General features: G+C 43.3%; 1 protein-coding gene across 8 annotated transcripts in view; it reads right to left on the bottom strand.

Annotated features, from left to right (window-relative positions):
- The window catches only part of MYO1C (myosin IC), a 125,252-nt gene that overhangs the window by 11,449 nt on the left and 95,650 nt on the right, over nucleotides 1–18,153 (bottom strand). For all 8 annotated transcript variants that reach the window (XM_039507876.1, XM_039507881.1, XM_039507880.1 and 5 more), the window contains 14 exons: nucleotides 17,350–17,444; nucleotides 17,052–17,098; nucleotides 16,647–16,727; nucleotides 16,326–16,431; nucleotides 11,998–12,115; nucleotides 11,650–11,763; nucleotides 11,399–11,475; nucleotides 11,191–11,259; nucleotides 10,875–10,959; nucleotides 9,932–10,091; nucleotides 8,695–8,778; nucleotides 3,771–3,864; nucleotides 3,595–3,650; nucleotides 2,640–2,775 (listed from right to left, as the gene is read on the bottom strand). In XM_039507876.1, the coding sequence (XP_039363810.1) occupies nucleotides 2,640–2,775; nucleotides 3,595–3,650; nucleotides 3,771–3,864; nucleotides 8,695–8,778; nucleotides 9,932–10,091; nucleotides 10,875–10,959; nucleotides 11,191–11,259; nucleotides 11,399–11,475; nucleotides 11,650–11,763; nucleotides 11,998–12,115; nucleotides 16,326–16,431; nucleotides 16,647–16,727; nucleotides 17,052–17,098; nucleotides 17,350–17,444 (1,322 nt within the window). The remainder of the gene's footprint in view (nucleotides 1–2,639; nucleotides 2,776–3,594; nucleotides 3,651–3,770; nucleotides 3,865–8,694; nucleotides 8,779–9,931; nucleotides 10,092–10,874; nucleotides 10,960–11,190; nucleotides 11,260–11,398; nucleotides 11,476–11,649; nucleotides 11,764–11,997; nucleotides 12,116–16,325; nucleotides 16,432–16,646; nucleotides 16,728–17,051; nucleotides 17,099–17,349; nucleotides 17,445–18,153) is intronic.

The raw sequence follows: 18,153 nt of genomic DNA, 5'->3' as shown, positions 1-18,153 counted from the left end.
CCCCTTGGAACTTCCGGGTTGAGATCCCAGTGCCTGATGGGGCAAAAATCATTGTCGCGGGTGGTTCTGGGTAAATGTCGTCAGTCACTCCTTCGTCTGTGAAAGCAACGGCAGACAAGCATTTCGCGACTTTTTCCCCTGGATTGCCCTGGCAGATGCCATAGCATGGCAATCATGGAGCTTGTTTTGCCGTTTGTGACTCTCACCGTATGTGTACTAGATGCCGCTCACAGAGGCGATTCAGCAGCGCTACACAGAAGCATGCTTTTGCTTTTGCATGACAGCAGAGATGGTTACTAGCCATATTGCACCATCCAAACCCTTCCATAAATTGGAACTGAGGATGATCATGGCTACCAGTCCTTTGTACCATTTGCTGCTAGTGCCCCTGGCCAATCATCCAGGGGCGCAAAAGCCAAGATTGGTTACTAGCCATATTGCACCTTCCATCGCTTTTGTACCATTAGCTGCTGTCATAAGTGCCCCTGGCCGATCAGCCAGGGGCAAAAGCAAAATTGGGAATGACTCCTGAGTCAATCCCTCCTTTTTGGTATCTAAAAATAGAATCAGTGCTGCCTAATATAGGCAAGTGTGCTAGAGAACCACCGTATCATAGAACCAGAGAGCACAGCTGCTCTGTGTCAGAGCCTGCAGAAATTATCTGTATGCTATTCACAGGGGTGCTCCTGTAACAACCCCACCTGTTGATTCCGTTCTTCCCCAGCCTTTCTTGGCTACCGTAGCATTGTCCCCACTTGTGTGATGAATTAATAAAGAATGCAGGAATAAGACACACTGACTTGTTAGTGAGAAATGAGTGGAAGGCAGCCTCCAGCTGCTATGATAGTCCAGACAGGACATTAAGCAGTGTGTAGGAGAGAAGCCCAGCATCCCACTGCTAGTCCAGGGGCAACTGAATCTTTTCTTTACACATGAAGGGTGGGGGCTGATGGAGCTCAGCCCCCTGTTGCTATGATGAGGATGGTTACCAGCCATATTGCACCATCCATCCACCAGAAAAAATTAGGGCCAATAGGCTGATGACGAGGACGGTTACCAGTCCTTTTGTCCCATCAGCTGAAGCTGATCATGAGGATGGATTTCCAGCTTTTTGCACGATTAGCTGATGCTGATGATGAGGATGGATTTCCATCATATTGTACCATCAGCCGCCCATGGCGGGGGGGAGCAAGGATGTTGGTGTTGAGTGCTGCACTATCGCGTCTATCTGCAGCATTCAGTAAAGATAGGGTGACATGTAAAAGAGTCAGAGGATTGTTTTACCTTTCGCTTCTGGGGGTGGGTGGGGGGTGGGTGAGTAGATTGCCAAGCTATGCCCTGACCCGCGGACAGTGTGTTTGACCCTAGAAGCATTTGGAGCTCAGCCAAGAATGCAAATAATTTTCGGAGGCTGCAGGAACTGTGGGATAGCTTCAGTCCTCCAGTCCATGAGCGTCCATTTGATTCTTTGGCTTTCCGTTACGCTTGTCACGCTGCAGTGCGCTGAGTCCCTGCTATGGCGTCTGTCTGGAGATTTTTAAAAAAGGATTCTGAATTTCATCTTCTGTAACGGAGCGCTGATAGAACGGATTTGCCTGCCCTTACAGCGATCACATCCGCATGGTCCATGCGGGAGCTCTTTTTTTAAATTTGATTTCGGACTGCATCGCCACCCGTGCTGATCGGAGCTCCACGCTGGGCAAACAGGAAATATTCAAAAGTTCGCGGGGCTTTTCCTGTTTACCTGACCACTGCATCCGAGTTCAGATTGCGGTCCAGAGCGGTCACTGGTGCACTGTGGGATAGCTCCCGGAGGCCAATACCGTCGATCAGCGTCCACACTAACCCTAATCCGATATGTTAATACCAATACTGGCGTTACTCCTCTCGTTAGGGAGGAGTACAGAAACCGGTTTAAAGAGCCATTAAAATCGATATAAGGTGCCTCCTAGTGTGGACGGTTGTGGCGTTAAATCGGTTTTACGCTCCTAAAACCGATTTAAACGCCTAGTGTAGACCAGGCCTGAGAGGTCAGGACTGGAGCAATGCAGCGGTGAATTCCTGAACTGGATGAGAAAGGAGGAAAGGGGACTTGCAATAATGCGGCAGACTGCAGTGTCTGGGACTGTAGGGAGTTTTGGAACTAAGAGGGGGAAGGGGAGTGGGAGTAAGTAGGTCTGAAGAGATTTCACAGACAAGGTAAAGTCAAGTGGTGACCACAGTACATCAGCCAAGGGCTGACCTGGGTACAAATTATTTCTGAGTAATATTCGTTAGCATTTTTCTACAGTATCTTCACCAATAAACTTTAAATGCCTGAGGCCTGAAAAACTAAGCAATGCCCCAAAGAGCTGAGGGACTAACACTGCGCTGGCTGGCGTTTGGAGACGGTGACACTCCCATGTAGCAAGTGTACGTAGTTGATCAATTCTGGAATCATCCCAAAAATCACACTTGTACAAAGAATATTTACAGTGCACACTAGTAGGGGCTCCATTTTGGCAAATCCCAATTTTAGGATATTAAAGTTAAAAAGCTACTCTATTAACACTGTCTTCTTATGTACAGACATCTGGAGTCTTCGCCCCCACCTATAATCATTAAGTGAGCAAAAATCATGTGTCCTGCAGTTGCCTTACCTGTCAGATTGGCATAGTCAATTCGTTGTTTGATTTTGGCTTCTTCAACTATGAAGATGGAATTCTGAGTGAGAAGTAGCTGCCGCACTCTTGCCTTGTATCCTTTCCGGTCATACTTGACCACGGGAACTGCATACTGAAACAAGTGTTATGATTGCCAAAAGTAATGTCTTGCCCTCCAATGTAGAAAGCACTGACTAGTCAGTTTATGGGAGTCAGAGAGACAAGGGTGGTGGTGATGGTGAGGTAATACCTTGTATTGGACCAACTTCTGTTGGTGAGAGAGAGAGAAATGCTTTTGAGCTCATACAGAGGTCGTCGTCTTCAGGTCTGGAATTTGATATCTTTCATTGTTATATATAATCCCAGGCCTGAAGATGAACTCTAAGCTCAAAAATTTGACTTATCAACAGAAGTTGGTCCAATAAAAGATATTATCTCACCCACCTTGCCTCTCTAATATCATGGGACCATCACAGCTATAACAACACTGCATACAGTTTATGGGGGAGGCAGACAAGCATTCTGGCTTCTATTTTCAGGACTGCCTATGTGATTTAAGCTGGCCCTAACCCATACCTCAATTTCTCCACCAACAAGAAGATAATACCACCCAGTTCACAGTGGTGTTGAAAGGCCAAATTTAACTCATGGTTATAATGCATTTTGGCCTACTCTAGCCCCTTTCACCTAGTGGATCATCTCCACCAGCAGGAAAACACTCTTTTCAATTCCAAATTCTCCACCATAATCCAAATTTACACACACCTCAAAACTACAATTTTTCCAGTTGGAACATTACCACCTCAGCACAGAGTTATCATCATAGATACCCCCTAATTTAATGTAGAATTCTTAATACATCATGCCAGGAAATCCAGACACTTGGTAAAGAGTTCACTTCCACTGAATCATTGCAGAAGCTTCACAGTAATCACAGGACACAAAGTCTCACCTTGATTGTTTCATTTCCTAAAACCTGAAGGACTTTAGGGTTTATCTCTTCGGTGCCTAAAAGAGCAATCAAAGAGAAGGTCAGGAGTAACACTATGGCAGGAAGAGAAATGAGTAGAAAAGAGAGAGAGGAAAAAGTACGAGTATTCCCTGTTCAGGTTTCCGAGTGCTACTCACCAAGTCGAGTGTTGATGAAGAGTCTGGGAACACTCTGAGGATAATTGTCTTTTTTACCCTTAAACATCTCACTTGCAACCACTTTCTGATCTAACTGCAAGGAGAAAAAACAAACAACAACAAAAAAACAAGTTTTCTGGATCTGTGTAACAGAATAAAATTATCTTTAAATATAGACCAATAGCTATCTCCAGAAGCTCCGTAAAGGAGAGCGTCTTAGATTTTAATGCCAGAAGGGGCCGTTATGATCATATAGTCCGATCTCCTGCATAATATAGGCCATAGAATTGCAACAAGTACTGCTTGTAGTAAGCCCATAACTTCTGGTGGTGATGCAGCATATCTTTTAAAAAGACATCCAAGCTTGATAGAAAGCCTTCAAGTGAAGGAGAATACCGTATCCCTAAGTAAATTGTTCCAACAGTTAATTAATCTTAATATTAAAAATCTGTGCCTTATATCTAGTGAGAAATTATTTGGCTTCAGTTTATAGCCATTGGATCTTTTATGCCTTTGTCTGTTAGATTACAAAAATCCTCTGGTATTGGCAATTTTTCCCCATGCAGGTACAGTACTTATAGATGCTGATCAGGTCACCTCTTAACCTGCTCTTTGTTAAGCTAAACAGTTTGAGCTTCATTCTCTCATTGTAAGGCACATTTTCCAGACTTCATTCTTCTATTTTGTCCTCATCCTTTTTTAAGCTTGGCCACCAGAACTGAGCAGAGTATTCCAGTAATGATCCAGTTAATGTTGTATACAGTGATAACAAGAACTCCCTACTTCCGCTCAATAGTCCCCTGCTTATATAGCTAAGGATAGCAAGTCTTCTCTTATCCACACCACAGTGTGAGCTCATGTTCAGCTGGTTATGCACCATGACACCTACGTGTCTTTCAGAGGCACTGCTTTCCTGGACAGTCCCCAGTCATATAAACATAACCCACATTTTTAGTTCTTAGATGTATGACCTTGCAAAGTAACAGCTTTTGCCATATAAGGACTGTAGCAGGGTGGACCTCTGCTCCTGCCATGAAGGGGTTAAAAACAGCCCTGGGAAAGGGCAGTGGCTAGAGAAAGCAGCCTTTAGGCTGGGCTGATTGGGGAAGTGGCTGCAGCTGGGGCCATGCCCCAAACTGAGCAACAGGGCCTTATAAGAAGGCCTGGGAAGTCTCTCTCTGGCTATAGAGGGAGATGGGCCTGGCTGCAGGGAGCTAGACCGGGTACCTGAGTGGAGCAGGGCTGGGGAAAGGCAGAGGAGCTGGGGAGCTCCAGCCTGGAAAGGATGCGGCCTAGCATTGGGCTAACAGGTACTGGGGGTTACAGGGGTAGGCCAAAGCAGCACGTCCAAACCCTCCTTGCCAGTGATGAATAGGCTGATACTGCAGTCTGCCCCAGTGTGTGGGGCTAGACAATGACTGGCAGTAGCCATATACTGAGGCATACACTGAGGGGATAGTGGGTGGGAGTTCCCTGGGGAGGGGAGACCCTGAGAGAAAGGGGTTACTGCCAGGAATTTGCCTACCTGTCATGTTTTACTAGGTGTGCTTAGTGTTTTAAGGGCCTTTGTAAGGTATGTAACTAGAGCTATGTAAATATAAACAAACTGTATTTAAATTAAAATATAACATATTTAGGAGATATTCTAGCAATGTCTCACATGTTTAATATATTTATCATTATCTGCTTTCACAGAGCTATTGCATGCAGGAAATGGAATCTCATTGATGGTTTATTATTCTCAGTGACTCAATATATCAATATGAATTTACATAGATCTTTTCATGCAATCTGGAGAGCTGTTGGACTGGAATATTGCTCATTCACACATCTGATTTGCATAGCTTTAGGAGTATTGTGGAAAGGGAAAATGACTAGCCTTGCTATTCTGCATCTCTTGTAAGATTATCACTCCTGAGTTGTGTGTGTGTGTGTGTGCGCGCGCACGCGTGTGAGAGAAAATACAACGCTACCAGACACTTAGAAGAGCCATTCCTTTTCTTCTATCCCTACAGCTTCATCCATTTTCTCAAATCCATTCAAAATGATTTTATCATCTTCCTACAGAATTGTTTTGACTATATTGTACCCCCCTAATCCTCTGGTCCCTTGTGCTTCCCTCCCCACGATGCTGGGGGACACTTGAGGATATTATGAATACTAATATTGTAAAATTGCAATGAGTTGTTCCAGATGCCATGTAAGATATCTGCAAAAATGTTATAATTTGCCAGATATGATAATACTGCACTTTGCAGAGATGTAGCATTCTCCTAGGCAATAAAGACATTGGTGGTGCTTGTCACTGACCGAAGAGGAGTGAGGGCAGAAGAGACAGATTTAAAAAACCTAGGCATAATCCAAATTCCATACTGAGGAGGCAGGGGATGCTTCCTGGGGTGGGGAAGGTATTAACTATCTACATTAAGGCCTTGTCTACACTGGGGGGGGGTCGAACTAAGGTACGTGACTTCAGCTACGCGAATAGCGTAGCTGAAGTCGAACTACCTTAGTTCAAACTTCTTACCTGTCCAGATGCCGCGGGATCGAAGTCCGTGGCTTCCCCGTCGACTCCGCCATCGCCGTTCGCGGTGGTGGAGTTCCGGAGTCGACGGGAGCATGTTCGGAGTTCGAACTATCGCGTCTAGATTAGACGCGATAGTTCGAACTCCGAGAAGTCGAATGCTACCTGTCGACCCGGCTGGTAAGTATGGACGTACCCTAAGTAAACTAACACTAAAACACATTTTTAACACTGTATTTACAGGTTGAAACCAAGGATCTGCTCTGGACACAAGGGTTCTGACTCAGATCATGTGGTGGTAAGAAGGAACTGGAGAGGCAATTGGGTTGCATAACCCCTTGTTCCCTTAACGCAGAGCATGACGAAAGCAATGGTGACGGTGTCGAGCAATGGATACTGCTGGAAAGAATCCTATCTCAGATTTGTAGAGCACATGTATATCCCACAGTGGAATACACACAGGGACCAGCACTTGGAATGAAACTAAAGGTTTGTGTAGACAAGTCCAAAGTCAGGAAATGCAAATGCTAAGGTGCTAACAGCAGTGGTAATTCAGTTATATTGCACCTATTTAATATTTTCTATGCTTTATTTATTTGGGTTATATATGGCTGTTTCTACCCTAGGACTCTCTTCCCTAATTGACCTGAGTTACCATACCTCAAATTGTTCCTCAAAACAAACTTCTTCCATGAAAGCATAAACTTCCCAATGAAAGACTATATCAAAATACACGTGCATCAGGGCAACCTAAATTCTGAGTACTTCACTTTGCAACCACAATGTTCTTTTAATGTAGTTTTTGGGAATTGATTTCCTAATTGTTTTTAAAAGCAAACTGAAAACCCCACCAGAAATTACAGCACATGGAACTGTATTAACCTCCAGCTTCATCAGCAGCAGGATTTGGGACCCTTAGATCCAAAGCACAAAACTCTACCACTTGAGCTGATGAACTAACTAGTAGCAGCAGTAGGCTGTTATCCCCTAGGTGGACTAGCCACTAAAAGATGATGAGACAGTTGTGAAACTGACTGTCAGTGGGCATTTGATGACAGCTTCTTCCTCACAAGATGCCCTCTTTCCCTGCTGCTTCTAGCTACCCTCTTGGGACTCCTGCCCTCTCCTCCTCTGATCTTATCTGCCTCTGCCCCCCATTCAACTGCTCTCCAATGCCTCATCTCCTTTCTCCTCTATCAATCCCCCAGCCCCTGCTTCACCTTAATAAATAATGTTAATTGAGAAAAACTGCTAGGCCCCAGATCTGCAAACGTACTTAGGCACCTAAAACCCAGATTGGGTTCCAAAATACCAGGTTTAGGCACCTAAATCCCAGTTTTAGCGCCAGTGCAATCCACAAAACTACCACCAAACTGTGTACGTGCCTAAACTTACTCAGCACTTAGGTACCTAGGGAACCTGGTTCCCTAGGTACCCATGTTTCTGCCTCTGGGATGCTCACTGCTGCCTCCCTCTAAGTGCCCAGACACCTAAGCCCCAAAGTGATTCATAAACTGGGGGAAGATAAGCGTTTGGCTGCCAAGTCACTTGTGAGGCCCAATCTGGTAGGTGTGCTCACAGGCTGTCTACCAGATCAGGTTTCATTCAAAATCTGGCTGCCGGGGAAGGAGGTGATGGCGGAGGAAGCTGCAGCAGCACCTACCTTATAACATCTAGCCCAGTGGTTAGTAAATAGTCATTTGGACAAAGAAAGGGAGAACACCTCTGTAGTCCAGTGGCTAGGGCACGCACTGGGGGCATGGGGGTGGGATACCCAGGATCCCGTTCTGCTGCTCCAATCACTTGTTCATCACTTGTTAACAGTGAAACAGCTTCAACAGAAGAGGTTGAAGGAGCCTCACATCACAATATCCCATAGGTCAGAGCACCCTCCTGAGAGCCTGGAGACCCCTGTTCAAATCCTTTCTTTCTCTCTGGGTCTCCCATATCTCAAGCAAATCTGCTAGCCATTGGGCTAAAACTTATAAGGTGGGCACCACCAATCCTCCCCACTTCCCCCTTTTGTGTGGAGCACAACAGGTGCCTAACTCATTCCCACAAGACACTTTAGGTGCCTAAGCCACCTGACTCCAGGCAGTTTGTGTATCACTGATCACTAAGCAGAAATAGGTCCCTAAATCTGCTTAGGACTCCTCGCCCCTGCCCCCAGTTTGTATTGCCCATTGGCTAGTTTATGTGGCTCCCTACCTAGTGTGGTAGATCACATTCTAAGGTACCCATCTCTACCCGTTCATTATATAGGGAGCCTAGGTTTCTAACTTGGCTTTGTGGATCACAGTGCTGTGTGATTTTTCTGGGCATCTAAGTGCCTATGTGGATCCCACCTCTTGTTCTTAGCAATACTTGAGAGATCTGGTAAGTATCGTAAGTGTCCTGCACCTGCTGTTTCCATTCTGGGCTGATTCTCTTGCAGTAGCTCCACACCATGTTTTGCATACACAGTTGTCTCAAGAGCTGAGATACCTGAAGAAATAAATGGTAAGTGAAGATGGCTTTCAGTTGAACAAAGGCAAAACAATTCTAACAGAGCAGAAGGAGAGAACAGAGAAGAGATATGAATGCAGAATATGCAAGGCTGAATTTGGACAATTCATCTTCAACACTGTATGTTATTGCAGAAATATTTTTTAAATTAAAAACAACAAGTAATCTATTGCCCTGTGCTGAGACAGTTTGTCATGCATTGTACTCCAACCAGATTGTTTGGGCTTGGGGTTGGGAATTTTCCTCCTCACATCCTCCAGCCTATTTTGGAGGTACCTATGAGCCAAACAAGGCACACACAAGAATCTTAAGGGGCCAAGAAGATCCACTCCCAGGAACAAATTTTTTGGAAAATGTCATGAAAATGGGGCCTTTAGATAAGATTTTATGGGATTATATTGCAGCTCAGTGAACTTTCAGGTGGAGAAAGCATGTATCCACGGCACAGTCACCTTTCTGGGTTAGAGGCCACTCTTCAAAACATAAAGTAATATACTGGACAGGAAAACAAAGTTTAATTACTTTCTTTATGGGTAATCAAATCTCATTCCATTGCTTTTCAGCCCAATTTAACCATTCAGGCAAAAGCCATTTAACTCAGAACAAAATGGGTAAAATTGTCAAAAATGCCTACAGAAGTCCCTGAGGTGTTTTTGAAAATTTTATTCTGAGCTAAATGATAATTGTCCAACACTTAAAATATTAAGACACTTAGGCATTTCTGAAAATCATACCCAATGTGTTAAAGTGCAGTTCTACTTTGAAAAGTTGCTTTTTAACAATGTCATAATTGGATTCCATTTTTAGTGTCACTTACTGACCTCAGTAATAATTATACGTAAAATAAATTAAATAATCAACAGTCATTTCATTTTTGTAATTTCACAAAGATGCTCAGTATACATTGTTAACTTATGTTTTGGTTGTTTTTGCTGCCAGTTCTGCTAATTCAGTGTAGAATGAGAGTCAGACATAGTTCTTTCTTTCTCACACATCACCGCTACTAATGAAGGTTCTACAGGTTTCACTCTCTCAGTGACGTGTGTGACCCAGGGCCTTCAATAACTGAAACTACAGTGCAGGACTCTGTCTATGCAAAGTAGTCAACTCCTCCTCTTTTTCTTCTGCCTACCTCGCAGAGTGATGGAGGGGGAGTTGGCCATGATTTGTCCAAAACATTCTTTGGTAAATTGCGTTTGAGGTTCATCAAAAAGGAGTAGCGAATGTAATCTAGGAAGTATTCATTCTCTGAGCAGCGAGGGTAGTTCCGGTAAATAAAACCTTTAATAAACCTGAATGGACAGAAGAAGGGAGATCAGTAACCATTATGGATGGGTTTGATACAGATTATTCAACTAAAGAATCTAAGTGTCTTCCACTCTAATCATCTATGGTTCTACAACAAACCTGTTTAACACCAAGACTTCCTATGCCCCCATTACTGAAGGCAATTGACTATAAACAAGAAATTTAGCATCTGCAGGGAAAAAAAACAAATTAATTGGAAACCGTCAGACAAACAGAAGACACACTTTGCAAAGGAATGGGAACTGGGCAGGGATCTGCGAAGAACTGAGAACATGTGCTCTATAAGCAACTCCCAGGGCATATAAGGTTGAGAGCGGATAGTACAAGGAAACTGTCCATAGGGATAGAGGATTCAACATATATAAAAAATGCAGGGGTAATGTTTCAGTTCCCCTGTTGCACTGGAACCCAGTTTTAGAGGTTTGTATTAGAGATCTGTAATCAGTGCTGTCATATAGGAAAAACAGTGCTTGTTTTCAGCCACCATACTCAAACTTCACATCATAGTCCTGAGTGTATGAAAATAACTACAGATCCACCAACTTCTCCATTCCACTGAGGAACCAGAATCCTTGTGTTATTGAAAACAGGCAAATTCCCACATTTCTTGAGCTTTGTTCAACAAATGTGTTTTTTTAAAAAAAGTCACAGAAACTACACTGAGAAGACAGTTTATCCTCATCTGTTCATTTTTAGAAACTAGGTTTTGAGAATCTCCGTCTACATTACAATCTATGTGACAATTTTTTCTTTTTTTAAAAACATACCGTCTAATTGTCTCCACTGCCCACTTTTTCTTGGCGGCTTTTCGGCGTCCCTGGGTTCCACGCCACCATGACTGGATAGTTATTGCTGAAGACAATAAAAACAAAAGGCATTACATTGGACAGAACTCCTTAATTCCATATAATCCAAAATATTCCCCTCTACTCTATGCTTTCTGGCTTTTTATTTTTGCATCTCAAACTCAGATCAACTTCTGTTCCCCTTTCCATCCATCCCCTTGCTAGAAACAGAATACAGGCTTCGAACTATACATGTAATTAGCCATAAGCTTATTCAGTTTCCCATGCCCTCACATACCTGAATGTTTCATGTGCAGGAATTTCTGTCGCCAATAGAAGCCTCTCCATGTGGCCTGGATTTTTGTGGCTGAAATTGTAAAAGAGACAAGCTCTCTCTTAGAAATAGTGGCCAAGGTTGGGATTCTGACCGAGAATAGGTAAATTCAAAAAACAAAGCACACTGATAGCTGTCTCCTAAACCAGCTGGTTAAATGTGTACGACTTACCAAGACTCTGCTTCCGTATCTCCAAAGCATCTTCTGTTGCAAACAAAGTCTTGGGAAAACGAATAAAAATCTTTGTTCTGGAAATGGAAATGTACGATTATGTGTAAGAGGCCAGAGGGACCTACTTCCTGCCCTCACTGTCCCCTTGGGGCTTCTGCTCTCTCCTCCACCCTCTAGACATAGGGGCCATATTTAAACACAGACTCCCTATGACTCACAACCCCAAATTAGGGAAGAAAGAAATAACTGACCGGCCCATCTTATACTCTTCCTGTTTGTAGCCTAGATGTTTCACAAGCACAGCCACTCCATCATGGGGCCGCCCTTCCCACGTGGGCCATGTTTCTGAACAGAGTGATTTGTACCTGGAAATAAACAGGTGAGAGACTTTATAATGAGAAGTAAATTGGAGTACTTCTGCAGGGTACAAAGGGGGAGTCACAGTGCCTCTCCCTCTGACAGAGATTCATTTTGGTAACCAAGGCCTTTTAGTTAAACAGACTACATGTTGTTTGCTGTAGAGAAGCTTCCTGTTCTGAACACATCAGTGCAGAGATAGTGAGGGAGAACAGATTTGAGACAATTACTGTAAATCCTACCTCTGCAGGAATATTTCATATTTCCGGCGATAAGCAAAACCAGCTCTGCGCACTCTCAGGTTCTCCATCAGTCCTAAGTACTTCACTTGATGTCGGATTAGAACTTCATCAAACCGACCTAGAAATCACATTAATGGTGGAAAATTATCACATTACACTGTCTTTCAATCTGGAAAAGGGTCCTTCAGTCTGGAAAAGGAACTGTTCTGGTATCAGCTCTTCGTAATCACTCTGCCAACTAACCAACTAGATAATGACTAACTTTGCCATCAGGAACTCAGCCAAGGTATCAACTAAGTGAACATTCCATTTGCCATGCAAAGTCAGCCTTCCTCACTCATACAATACTAAGAAGTTCTCCTCATATATAATGGCCGAATCCAAGGCTGAAAAAGCTCAGTACCAGTTGGGTAGTGTCATTCTTAAGAACTCCAGGGACCAGGAGGAGACTTGAAGGCTGGTTATGTAGGATTGCCAGGTGTGTGGTTTTCAGTCGGAATGCCTGGTCGAAAATGGACCCTGGTGGCCCCGGACCGGGCCGTTAAAAGTCTGGTCGGTGGTGCAGCAGGGCTAAGGCAGGCTCCCTGCGGCTCCCAGAAGCAGCGGCATGTCCCGCCTCCGGCCCCTATGTGTAGGGGCACCCAGGGGGCTCCAACACGCTGCCCCGACCCCCAGTGCTGGTTCCGCAGCTCCAATTGGCCAGGAAAGGCGGCCAATGGGAGCTTCAGGAGCAGCACCTGTTGATGGGGCAGCACGCAGAGCCACCTGGCCACACCACCGCGTAGTAGCCAGAGAGGAGACATGCTGCTGCTTCTGGGAGCTGCCTGAGGTAAGTGCCTCCCATAGCCTGCAATCCCTCCAGTGCCTCAACCCTCTGTCCCAGCCCTGACCCTCCTCCTGCCCTCCGAACCCTTTGGTCCCAGCCCGGGGCACCCTTCTACACCCCAAACCCTTCATCCCCAGTCCCACCACAGAGCCCGCACCCCATCCCCTTGCCCCAGTGCCCTGATCCCCCCTCCTGCACTCCAAACCCCTCAGCCCCAGCCTGGAGCTCCTTCCTGCACCCCAAATCCCCCAGCCCCACACCAGAGCCCACACCCCCAGCTGGAGCCCTCACCACAATGCCCTGCCCCAGCCCAGAGCCCCCTCCCGCACCCTGAACCCCTCATTTCTAGACCCACACTGGAACCTGCACCCCAGAGCATGTACCCCCTCCTACACCCCAGCCCCCTGCCACAGCCTGGAGCCCCCTCCCATACTCTGAACTCCTCGGCCCCACCCCTCAGCATCCTCCCACACCCCGACCCCCTGAGTCGGCCCAGTGAAAATGACCAAGTGAGTGAGGGTGGGGTGAGTGAGCGACGGGGAGGGATGGAGGGAGTGGGGGTGGGGCCTCATTTGGAGGGGAGGAGCCTCACTGGAGGGAACTGGCAGGGGGCAGGGCAAGGGTGTTCGGTTTTATGAGAGTAAAAAGTTGGCAACCCTATGGTTATGTTGAGCTTTATTATAGGTTGTTCAGTAAAATTGTTGAAAGAAAGCACAAAACAGATTCAAAGAAATATAAACAGCTTGTTGGAGCTAAAAGAGCTGCTAAATAGGTGGTTTCAAGGCTTCTGGTAAGATTACAGATTTGTTACAGCAACACACTCAAACCTTTCTATGGGGACAAACATATTCACATATGAACCATGTGGAAATCTGACAATGGACAAGGCTTCGATTTCTTTGGACTTTTCTCAGGAGCACTGGGCAACTTACACAGCTCAGCATGACAGCAATCCTTTTAGTGTGACAAAGACTGGCGTAACATAATCATCACCACCACCACCCACATTACCCAACCAAGGTGGACTGATTTAAATCACCAATTTTAATCATTTAAACCAGCAAGCAGGTAACCATGATTGATATATTTGATTTTAATAATGTTTTGTATTTGTACTTTTTAGTTATTGATTCTCATTAGTTGGTAACCATTAAAAAATGTTATTTTCAATAAACATTAATTTTGGTGCTTTTTTTTTTTTTTTTGCTAGTCCCGAGGATACAATCTATACACACACATTATTTAATCAGTTACATAGCTTAACTTATATTTACATTCTTAATTTTTACATTTTTAAAATTATGCTAGAAAATGGTAAATGATGCATTTCCTATCTATTAAATGCTTAACGTTTTACCTGTGATTTGTGTCAAGCTCAGTTTGGAAGGCAATTCAAATTCAATGGAAAAATGCACCAAAAACAGCATTTTAATTTTTTTAACAAAATTACCTTTGGATATATACAAAAAAACATTTTTTTTTATTTTTTAGCAAAAACAAGTTTTGCATTTTAAATTACCTGATTTATTAAACAAAGGAAGTATTATTTGTAGTGAGTGAAATGAACGGATTGTTTCTGGTCACCTCATCCTTCAAGATGTTAGAACTAGATAATTTCATTCTCTTCCACCTAGTTTTATTCATAGATTGGAAGAGGAAAACATGCTTTCCTGCTTTTTTCTATTCCCAATTGGTTTCTTAATTTTTAATCAACTAGTCATTGAACTGAACTAGCTGAATAAACTGAATGAAGAAAATATTTTCTCTTCACCTTCAGAAGAGGCTACTGCTGTCCAAAGCTGCTTTAGCAATTCAACAAACCCTGATTCCAGGGGCTTAGCCAGTGACTTCCTGTAGTTCAGTGGTTGAACCCTCTTTAAAACTTGGTAGCAATCATGTATTGCTTAATAACATTTTTTGTATTTAAATTTTAATTTATCATAAATTATGCTTTGATATAGGTTACCAGTTTTAAATTTTATTTTAAATAGATTTAGTTTTAACAAATAAACCTGTATGATTTAAATAAAAAATAATCAATTTTTATCCACTATCTCACCAGCACTGGCATCCCCATCATCACCACCACCACCACACATGGAGGTTTGAAGATTTATCATCACATCATTGGGTCTTCTATTTCCTAGACATTCTGACAAGACTACACAAGAAGGGGAAACTGGATAACATCAACATCTCTCTAGCTATATTCTGAATAATTGTTGCAAAGAGTCACATCTCAGAACTTAGCTTATTGAACTGGTCACAGCAAACAGCAATTCTTGCCTGCCAACAGTACCTAACTGGGCCATGGGCCATGTGCTGTGCCTATGATCTTCCTGTAACTGAACTGCAAGCACCAAGAATAGAAGTTGCATTTTCCTATCTGTTGCTATTCTTTTCTCTCTTCCCCTTTGTGTTTTTGACATGTTTTGTCTTAAAAAGAAACAGCATCAATGACAAAATATCAGAGATACCACCTGAGATGGATTCTTTCCTCAACAAGGATACTTGATGCCATTTAAGAGACTTCTAAGCAAGAGTTTCCCTTTAAAAGATGCTATGACAATGGGAGAAGGGAAAGAGGGAGAATAAGAAAGCTTGTTAAAATGAAGAATTTAATTATGTTTCAATTTTTCAACTCTGACAAGTTTTAATGGTTTTCCCTTTTATTTTTATATATGTTTAATACATTTTATTGAGCATTTCTTGCTTGGCACCAAGCAAAATAAAGTCCCTGGCAATAACACCCAAACTCAAATTACTATTAATATGATGACAATAAACAGGCAGCAACAAACAGCAAAGCTTAAAAAACAGATTAATAGATTTTAAGGCCAGAAGGGGGACCATTAGATCATCTTGTTTGACCTCCTGTATAACACAGGCCACAAAGCAACCTAATAACTATTTAGGATTCTTATGAGACAGGAACTAGGTACAGAATCAGAATGGAGAGGCTGGGAACGTTGATGATGGTCATTCTACATCCTGATAGCACTTCTCCAGTGACTAAGTCATGGGTACGATGAGGGCAAGAAAAGAACTGATAATGAATACAGAATAGACACAAGCTTGTCTCTTTCACCAACAAAAGTTGGTCCAGTAAAAGATATTACCTCACCCATCTTGACGCTCTACAAATCAATTATTTTATCTTAGCGGACTTTGGACAGCATCTTTACCTGACCTCTGCTCCCAAGTTATAACTCTTGGTGTGAATTTCTTACACATTCCTAAAGACTGGAAATTTCCTGTCTGGGGGGAGGGATAGCTCAGTGGTTTGAGCATTGGCCTGCTAAACCCAGGGTTGTGAGTTCAATCCTTGAGGGGGCCACTTAGGGATCTGGGGCAAAAATTGGTCCTGCTAGTGAAGGCAGGGGGCTGGACTCGATGACCTTTCAAGGTCCCTTCCAGTTCTAGGAGATTGGTATATCTCCAATTATTACCTTTATTACCTTTGAAGCAGCATACAAGAGAGAGAGAGTCACTAAAACCTTACCAGCTTGTTTAGCATCATTAGGTTTAATGCAGCGAATGTATGATGGCTCCTTGGACATCAGAATTTCCATTAGTTTGGACAGACTGTTCTTAAACTGAGTTGCCGCCTGGAAGAAAGAAGACAGACTCAGATATGTAGTGATTGATTATGACTAGTTTTTGTGACACTGCACCACACGCATAAGGCTAAGAACAAACTTTTCAGTATCAAAGCTTCAAACATCATGGAAGTCCTATTTTATACCACAATCTTAGAGAGAATGAGACATTATCTTCAGCAATTGGAAACGACTATGCTTCAGTCCAACTCTTGTGTTCTTACCGTTTCAGGTCTCTTTTTATCTGTCAACTCAGTCCTCTCAAAACAATTATTTATGATGGGATTCTCTGAGCTGCACATGGTCTAGAAAGAAACAGCAGAGGACAAATGCATTAAAAAAATTTAAAGGCAGACTGGACAAAGTACTAGAATGTATATTTTTGGGAATTGGCAGGGGAACAGATGAGACCCAGTTTGTCTCTTATATCTCTAATTTCTATGATAAACACCAAAGATAAAACAAATTCTGAGACCTCAGGTTTTTTTCTGCATAGTGTAGCCATGTGAACAATACATCCTGAAGACTGAAAGGTCCAAGACAGAGATGATACCTTCACAGCCCTCTCCATTCTCAACTTGATCCTTTACAATGCTCCACAAAACAGGCAGTTCTCGATCGACACTCACCTCCTTCAGGTTCCGAAACAGAAGGTCATTGTTTTTATCCAGAAAACCTAAAGAAAAACAAACAACTCAATCTGCTGTGGCTGTTTCATGGGAAGTCCTCCTCCGTAAGGCAGGACCTTGAGCTGGAAAAGTAATTTGATTAATCAAATTACATATTTAGATATTGTGTGAATGTATTAATCTAAACAACAGGAGACAGGAGGAGAAAAAGGAAGTGTAACTGTCTGAAGTGGGGGAAAATGGGGATGAAAAGTGACCCTGGTGCCAGACAATGGTGTAGTTGTTGTGTAACATTTACCTGTGACACTGTAGGTGACCTCTCCAGCATAGTGCAAGAGACGGAACTCTTCTCGGCCTAGAGACTTCCGAGTCTTCTGGTCAGCCAGCTTATGTCTGGGGAGAAAGCAAAAAGGCTTAACGGGGAGAAGATATTAGCCTCAAATAGGATTCATCTACATGTACTACTGATGCTAAGTACAGAACCATCACAGCTCTTGGCAGAGGGATGGGACCGGAGGAAAACAGGTAATCTGACACTGTGTTTCTCTCTAGGAACAGCAATACTAAGGTAAATGGGAGCCATAGACCAGCAACTATCACTCCAGTACCAGAAAAAATATTTGGACTTGTTCCAAAGGGATAAGTGATTAACTTTTTAGAAGAAAGGGAATCAACTCTGTGTGCATGTGAAATCGCACTGGAGACAGCAGGCCAGAGACCTGAAGGTTTCTGGCAACAGAGATTAAGTTATCAGGGAACCCACCCTGGGAGGTTGTCACAAGGATGATGCCATTCAGACCCTGAATTGAGAATATGAAAAGGTTCAGGAATGACTGAAAAGACCTGGCTTATTGGTGTTGCAGTTTTTAAAATTACCATTCTAAAAATTTTAAGCACGGGTTAGACAAACACTGTCAGGGATGGTCTAGATAATACTTAGTTCTGTCATGAATGCAGGGGACTGGACTAGATGACCTCTCAAGGTCCCTTCCATTCCTATGATTCTATGAAATGGAGATAAAGCAACCTGAAGGGCAAAATTAGGGACTGCAAACCCACAAAATTTGTGTGGAGGCTGTAGAGATACTTTATTAGAGTCAAA

The sequence above is a fragment of the Mauremys reevesii genome, linkage group 20 (genome assembly GCF_016161935.1).
Source record: "Mauremys reevesii isolate NIE-2019 linkage group 20, ASM1616193v1, whole genome shotgun sequence".
NCBI lineage: Eukaryota > Metazoa > Chordata > Testudines > Geoemydidae > Mauremys > Mauremys reevesii.
Note: the sequence above shows the minus strand (reverse complement) of the source record. Positions and strands in the feature narration are given on the sequence as shown.